Source organism: Halyomorpha halys, unplaced genomic scaffold (assembly GCF_000696795.3).
Source record: "Halyomorpha halys isolate HHAL.00 unplaced genomic scaffold, Hhal_1.1 Scaffold1289.1, whole genome shotgun sequence".
NCBI classification, from domain to species: Eukaryota; Metazoa; Arthropoda; class Insecta; order Hemiptera; family Pentatomidae; genus Halyomorpha; species Halyomorpha halys.
The window spans coordinates 473,940-482,033 of NW_027108374.1; the positions used below are offsets into that span (position 1 = coordinate 473,940).

The window sequence follows — 8,094 nt, forward strand, 5'->3', positions numbered from 1 at the left end:
CAAAAATATTTCTCATTAACCACTATCATACACTTTTATTATAAAAGTAGTAATAAAGGGTTGAGACAGGTCTATGGATTAATAGATAATTTTTTTTTCAAATTGACTTCCTCTGTATCTTGATCTACGTCTAGAAGGTTTTGGAATAATGCGAATCAAATAGTTAATTACCCAATGTCATTAAATAAACAAATAACAGAATAAAAGTCTTCGTGCCACGCCACAGAGCTTGGGTACTCGAAATGTTGCTGATGTTACAGCAACACTGATCGTATTAGAGACGCAAAAGGAAAACTGATGCCTGATTAAAATTTAAAATGAAGTTAAATAAACTGCTAGAACTGTAAAAAAAAAGTAAACAAAAAAGGTAAAAAAAAATAAAATAAAATAAACAACAAACAATAGTAACAGCCAGAATTACATTTTAACTCACTATGTTTACAAATAAAATTCAAACACTTATAAATACTCAAGCTATGAAATGCAGGAATGATAAAATTCGTTTTCAGAATCAAAACAGCACATGAACGAATCACAGGCTTCCATGAATTAAATATTGCACCAGAGTAATATTACAGCTTAATAACAGTTTGTGGTTGATTGCATTATTCATATCGCAATCACAGGAAGGCTGAAAATGAATTTAATGAAACTCCAGCAATAACCTCACGGTACTGAATCATCAATGCAATACTCAGCAGTAACACAAACAGAGTAATTTGAATATTTATCAAGTATTGTAGTAAGATTGACTCGACATTATATTAACTGTGAAAATTATTTCAAGCTGCACAAAAACTGTAGGTTATTTCAAAACCGAATATGTTTGGGATGTTTCAGCGTACTTATTTACTTCCATAATTAAAAAAAAAATTGAGAGAGTGATTTGAGTTTAACATTTGATTAAAAAAAAAAAAATAACAAGTTTTTCATTTCTTCTCTAGCTCAACTAAGTCTGGATTTTTTAACAGAATGGTGTGTACATTTTTTCAGATTTTAATAGAAGACCAATTTATATCCGCCATGCCCTAAAGCCATAAATCACGAATGTATTATTAAACAATGTTTTACGGTTTTTATGATTTTTCAAAAAACGTAAAATCAAACAAACCTAATTGTGTTGGCAGTGGGCGTTCAAAATAGAACTTACCAAGACTGCCAGCAAGTAATAAATAAAAAGCCTGGTTCCACTTCCTTGGTGATCGTAAAATTTTCAGAGCTTAACTTTTACATAAAAGTAAGATTATATACAATCTCAGGGGACTTGCTCCCAGAAAATGCCGATGAGGACTTGAACCTGGCATTGGTCTTAACTGAGACTGGGTATTACTGAAGGGACTTTCTCCCTGACAGTGCCTTAAAATGATAATGTATTGAATAATTGAAAATAAAGATAATTAGGATTTAGTTATAAAAACAAAATTATTGATAAAATAAATAAATATATTGAGGATAAATTGAAAATTAGCTGTAGAGAGGGGGTAGGCCAAAAAAAATATATTATCGTTAGTGATTTGGTTATGTGAGTTTAGATAGTTGTGAAGTTATTTGCTGAGAAAGATAATGATGGGTCATCGTTTGTGGTTAGTGAACAATGTAAGCTGCTCTCTTATGGTACAAGAGCCGGGAAGAAAAAAAGGCAGTTATCTCACCCCAATTTTGATTACATTAATGAAAACTATGTATAATTACTAGTCAAAACTAATGAGTCTGCCAAGTATAGGTAGGGGTAATAAAAAATGGTGGCTGTTTCTAACCCTTAAAAAAACATTATTTTTTCATTCCGAGCTCTATATCTTAAAAACTACCAACAACACTAGAAAATCTAAATGAACTTTATTTAAAGTAGAGTAAATTTTCTATAATATGAGCCATAATAGAGCTATTTACGTCCAATAGTTCTCGAGATAAGCATTTTAAGAAGCAACATTTCATAAAAATGTACTGAAATATCAGTAGTTAGTCAATCCATTTTGAGAAATCTTTATCTCAATAACCATTCGACGTACATATGTCTATTAGCACTCAAATTAAAGCTAGTTTAATGGGATATACAGTTGTTTATGACGTTTATTTTAATAGAAATAGTAGTTTCCATGATATTTGCTAAAATAAATTGATTTATAGTTGTTTGGACAATAAGTTTGATTTATGAAAATCTTTATTTCAGGAACCATTGGAACAGATGTCTGCCAGCCCTCTAATTAAAGTTAGTTAAATTTACTAGAACATAGTTAATTATGTTTATCTTTGTAGAAGTAGTAGTTTTCATGATATTTGACAAAATATACGCACAAAATATTAATTTCTAGTTGTTTGTATAAAATGTTGGGTATTTGAAAAAATATATCTCTAGATCCATTAGACGCACATTTGTCTGCCAACACTCAAAATAAAGGAAATTTAACATACTATAAAGTAGTTTATGACTCTTATCTTCGTAGGGGTGGTTGTTTTTATGATATTAACATATTAATATAAATTTGGCAAATGAAAATTTGTCCGAACAACTATTATTTTAGCAAATTTCATGAAAACTACTACTCCTACAAAAATAAACGTCATAAACTACTTTTTTTACATTAAACTAGCTTTAATTTGAGTGCTAATAGCCATCTGTACGGAAAATGGTTTTTGAAATATAGATTTTTCAAAATAAATTCACTAACTACTGATCTTTCAATACGTCCCATACACCATTTTTATGAAATGTTGCTTTTTAAAAAGCTATATCTGGAAAACTATTTAACGTAAATAGCTCTTCTATTAGGGCTCATATTTTAGCAAATTTAGTCAACTTTAAATGATATTCACTTAGGTTTTCTTATTTTGTGGCTACTTTTTAAGATATAAAGCTCCGAATGAAAAATTAATTTTTTTTTATCGTTTTGAAACAGCCGCCAATTTTTATTCCCCCTACCTATATTTGGCAGACTCATCAATTATTAATTATACATTGTTTTCATTAAAGTAATCAAAAATTGGGGCGAGATAACTGCCTTTTTTCTCTTCTTGGGCTCTTGTACAATTACTAGAGGTGAGCGGCAGATACCCAGTATTAAGAGAGATCACCTGTTCCTGTTGTTGAGATGGGCCGGCCTCCATGATGGGTGCCCCAATTGCCACATTCGTCCTGTTTACCTGTACATCTTTCCTCTAGAGTTGTTACAGAGTGGGGTCAGTTCTTGGTTGCACCCTTTTTTCTGGTTTTAACTTCAAGGGAGCATCCATACCAGGGCTGGTTGCCCTTTTTTTCCTAAATGGCGCCCTTTGTACTTAAACATAAGGGTCCCCCAGTTAAACCTAGAATCATTTAGGTTCAGTTTTTGGACTTAACACTAATAAAGCAAATCGAAATCTTGTTAAAAACCGTCATCATAATTCATGTTTGATCAACCACCTGAGAAGGCCAGAATGTTATTTCTCTACGAGTAATAAAATTATAATTTCATTTTAGTTGAATTTTTCACGTTTTGCGCGAACCTTTTGGTTCAAAATAGCACAAAACAAAACCCATGTCTTGATGGAATTTACTAATTAAGTAATTTAAATCTATAAGAAAAATAAAAAAAATAAATAATAAAAACCATGCTCTTTTTTATACTTAAAAAAACAAAAAAACTTTGCAACACGTGATAGAAAAAAATGGATTTTTGTATTCATCGCACTTATAAAAAAACACTTCCCATTTTTTTTTTTTTTTTTTTTTGCGAATTTCTTACCAACTTTCTATAACTCCAGCAAAAACATTTACGGGAGATAATTGATTTCTTCACGTGGGATGAAATGAAAAAGAATTGGTGGGTTGGGGCGGGGGAAAACATCTTTAGCAGAAAGTTTTATATTGTTACAGGGGAGTAGGAACTTACTGTAGTTTAACAATCCTGGCAGTGCTGTGTAGCAGAACTGTCCGTGATTGAGAGAGCTCATGGTGACTTTTTCTTTGCTATCACAATTTTTGAAAAAAAAAATCCTGCTCGATCTGACTTAACTAAGTGCTGTTCAGTTTTAATTATTACTAATATTCCGGAACACAATATGTTTTTCCTTTGCCTAAATAGAGAACACATGATAATTATCAATACAATTCTAATACATTATTTCATTTCCAGAAGATTCACTTCTGTCATCCGGTCCCAAGATTGCCACAATTAATGTTTTCAACATGCCAATTTTATTTTTGAGAAACTAATTCCATGGTTATGGAATTCAAAGGCTGTGTGGTTTAACGTGAGCTTTATTTAATTTATATGGAAAGATAAAAAATCCTAAGATAAACTTACTTATAGTATTGTTTACAAAATTGTCTCATAGAGTGCCTTCCAACAACTCTCTTCGAATTCTCTTTAGTACTAGACTCAGAATGAGAATAAGAATATATCTATCTTTCACTTAAGGAGTTATATAGTCTTATAAGGAAAGGTGGGAGCGCACATTTAGTACTAGAGAATGTGGTAGTTGGTGGTGGAAAATTTTTAGGGCTTTGGAATAGATGGAACCAAGGTTATGGAAGCTTCCCGTGTTGTATATTATAGGGTATGGGACGTGTAAAATTATTATATTGATTGAAAGTCATTTAATGCCTTTGACATGTGGGGCTATAAAGGCATTATATAGCTCAAAAGTGTTATAAAAATATATACTAGAAATCTTTTAACTACCCTAGAGGGTTTATTCCCCAAATTGTCTTTTTATTATTTTTTGTTAATGGTTTAAATTATTAAACTATTTATTCAAACATATATATATTAGATAAATTAATTTATAAAGCTACATAAGCTATTGTATTTAAAAGAGGCCGTAAACGTAAAATTTCAATAAGTATATAATGGAATAATATAATAATTCATTTCAGCCTTCTATGGTCCTGGATTAACTGCAAAGGATATTTTAAAAATATTATTCTTTATACTAAATAATATCGGAAGGGTGTAGACTTATCTAGAACTATCAAGTCATCACATCTTTAAATAGCATCCTATGTATTGACTGATATTCCAAAAAAAAAAAAATGAAATGCGTAGAAACTGTCAAGTTTGTTGATTAAATTAAAATTGTAAAGCTATATCTGTTTGAATATTTATGGTTAATTTTTAATTTTCTGATGTTTATTAGATAATGATAAGAATATTGGTATGGGCTCTCGCTGGTTCTATATACATTCTTCTAGCATTATACTCATTTTAAGGTATATTAATTTATACCCTAATTCACGAAGGACGATTTCTTCATCACCTAAATTGAGAACCAGGTAATTGAGATTGAAATTATTCTTCAGGTGGTGCGGTACCCAGCTTCAGTACCTCCTCGGAGTCTCTCAGCTGCTAATTCACAATACTACTTCGGCTGACCTGGACTTCCAGATGAAGCAGCAACAAAGAGTAGCTGCTTCTAGAGGAATACGAACCCTTTAAGTGCCTATCGAAATCGTACATTATCTTACTAATCGATAATTATAAACATTATTTATTGTTTATTGTAATCTAATTGTATATATTGGTGTATTATACGAATTACCTCAATGTATTAATGTTATGTCTAGTCTTATTGTACTTTAGCATGGTTAATGTTTATCGTCAATACTAGTCTTCATATATAGCATTTTATCACACTAATATACTACATTTCATTAAGTATATTCTATGCTAGTTATTTATCAATTACTTTAATTAATTTATGATTTATGTGTGAACGCACACTCACAAAAATATATATTTATTCAATGTTGTAATATTCAAATTTCCTATTTTAATTTTTGAAACCACCTAATCCAAATTTGTTGGTGCAGTTTTTTCTTTTCTTCCCCTCGAATAGGCTAAAACATTTTTTCTTAATATTCAATAAATAATCATCAATCACTCAAACATATATTGAATATAAAATTATATTCGTGATTAATTCAAAAATAGATAATGAGCCAAAACGTAATTAAATTAGCATTATATGTGAATTAGTATGTTTTATTTATATATATTAAACGTGGTTTTAGCATTCTTCATAATCTATACAGAGTAGTATTATAAATTATTTTAGAATTATTACTTGTGTCTCTTAAGTGAACTACCATAAAAAAGTTGTTTATATGTTTCAAAACTCCCAACTGTACATATTACGTTTAATGTTAAGGATACATTGGAAAATATACGATATACAGTTTATTTTTTTTATTTCATGTATATTATATATTTTTATAACGTTTATTTTAATATATTTCTTTCCATGAAGGATCGTCTATATGAGAACAGGAAATCCATAGTGGCTGTAAGCTAAATTCTTTATTTTCGACGCATTTGTGGTTTTTAGTGTCTTAAAAAATAATTCTAATTACTAATGCTTAGTGATATTTATGATTGTAAATAAAAAATATAATTATTAAAGATTAGACTCTCAAGGAAAATTTATATATAATTAAGTCATTTCAAAACATTTTACTTTACTACTATAAATATATCACTCAGTCCCAACATTTAATTTTTTGACGTGATAACGTCTTATAAATCATTTTGCGGGATGCCATGTTAGAAAAAGTGTCCCGTAACGGAAATTGACTTCGTTTAACATATGGATATTATATCATATGTATAAAAATTAATTAATGTATAACCAAGCAAAAAAATAAATATCTGAATTCAATATGTGAACTGGTTTATTATTTCAAATATATAACATTGGATTGATTTTAATTTATATTTATGTAATATTAGCATAGAGTATACGTTGTCACGGAAATATGTCGCCTCGGCGCGAAGCGCCGAGGCCTACGCGGGCACGGTTTTTTTCTAAATGGATCGAATTGTTAAAAAGAAGTTTGGAAACAGCTGTTTTGAAAGCGTGACTTTTCGAGGAGAAAAGCATAAATTTCATTAGTATAGTGATCTGTCATATATTGAACGAAATAACCAAAATAATTGTATTCGCCAATGGGCTATTAAATGTTTTTGATATGGATAATAGTTACGATTTTTTTCTTTGGTACTGAATGTACTGAATCAATGTAGCTGCTAATGTTGATGCACAGAATTAGCAATTATTACAATTGACCAAAACGTAGATTTTCCAAAATTTAATTTTACATTAAATAATTGATAATTAACAAAATAAACTCATACTAACCAAATTTATCATTTAAAATTTTCATCATATTTATTTCACTAAAACATATTCATTAGCTTTGGGTAAGTATAATTTACAATAATTTTATGAAAACATTTCTTCCTTTTTTTTTTCTTTTTTTTTTAAGTTTATTATCGATAGAATGTATATATTCCGATTTTTTTTTTCTTCAAAAAAGTATATTTTTTCTTTATACAAAGGTTGAACTTGTTTTATGAAATGAAATTTCCAGCTAACATAAATATTGAAATAATGATTAAACTGATCTAGAAGTTATTTTGTAGAAGTCCTAATATTTTATTATCTTGAGTATAGTGTTACCAAAGGATATGTTACGGTGAAGTTAAATGATTCTGAACATATGACTGATCCTTGAGGGATGCCTACAATAATAAATAATAAATGTGTTAAATATAAGAATACGTTTATTACACAAGTATTTGTTGCAAGTATTGAATATATATCTTAAATATTTTCGTTTCTTTTGCAAATTGTAAAATGTTTCTTTTTTCCTACCCCCATTTATTTTTGTATTCCTACTTTTAAGAGCTAGTCTTTGTGTTTTATTCTGTACTGTGTATTTCCAGAAATTTATATAGAAAATAATTCAGTTTTTTTAAGATTATCCACTGAAGCATTGTGTTTCTCTAACCTTAATTGTTTACGTTTCTTAACAGACTATTTTATCAAAGGCAAATGTGTTTTTTAGACCATGCCAGTTCATATATTTTTCTATTTTTTTTTTGTTTGACCCCGTCTCTCATCCTTTCATATTTTTTCTACTCGAGTACTTCTCTTTAAAATCTTCATTCTGGAATCATTTGAATATTTACAACCCGATATAGTTATTTTGTCTTTATTCCTTCCACTATGTTCTTCTTTTTTCTAAGCAGTTAAATTTTAAGTATTTATATGCAAGATAACTATACTGTTCATTGCCTATCTTATATCATCATAATCGATATTTTGCTAAAAACACAT

General features: G+C 29.1%; 1 protein-coding gene across 3 annotated transcripts in view; it reads left to right on the top strand.

Moving 5' to 3' along the window:
• Window positions 1-7,170, top strand: part of LOC106689177 (protein eva-1 homolog C) — a 158,849-nt gene extending 151,679 nt beyond the window's left edge. For 2 of the 3 annotated variants that reach the window (XM_067046687.1, XM_067046688.1), the window contains 2 exons: window positions 2,171-2,209; window positions 5,279-7,170. In XM_067046687.1, the coding sequence (XP_066902788.1) occupies window positions 2,171-2,209; window positions 5,279-5,350 (111 nt within the window). In that variant the 3' untranslated portion in view covers window positions 5,351-7,170. The remainder of the gene's footprint in view (window positions 1-2,170; window positions 2,210-5,278) is intronic. The other variant, XM_014434037.2, reaches the window with a different exon arrangement.
• Window positions 7,171-8,094: the final 924 nt, after the last annotated feature.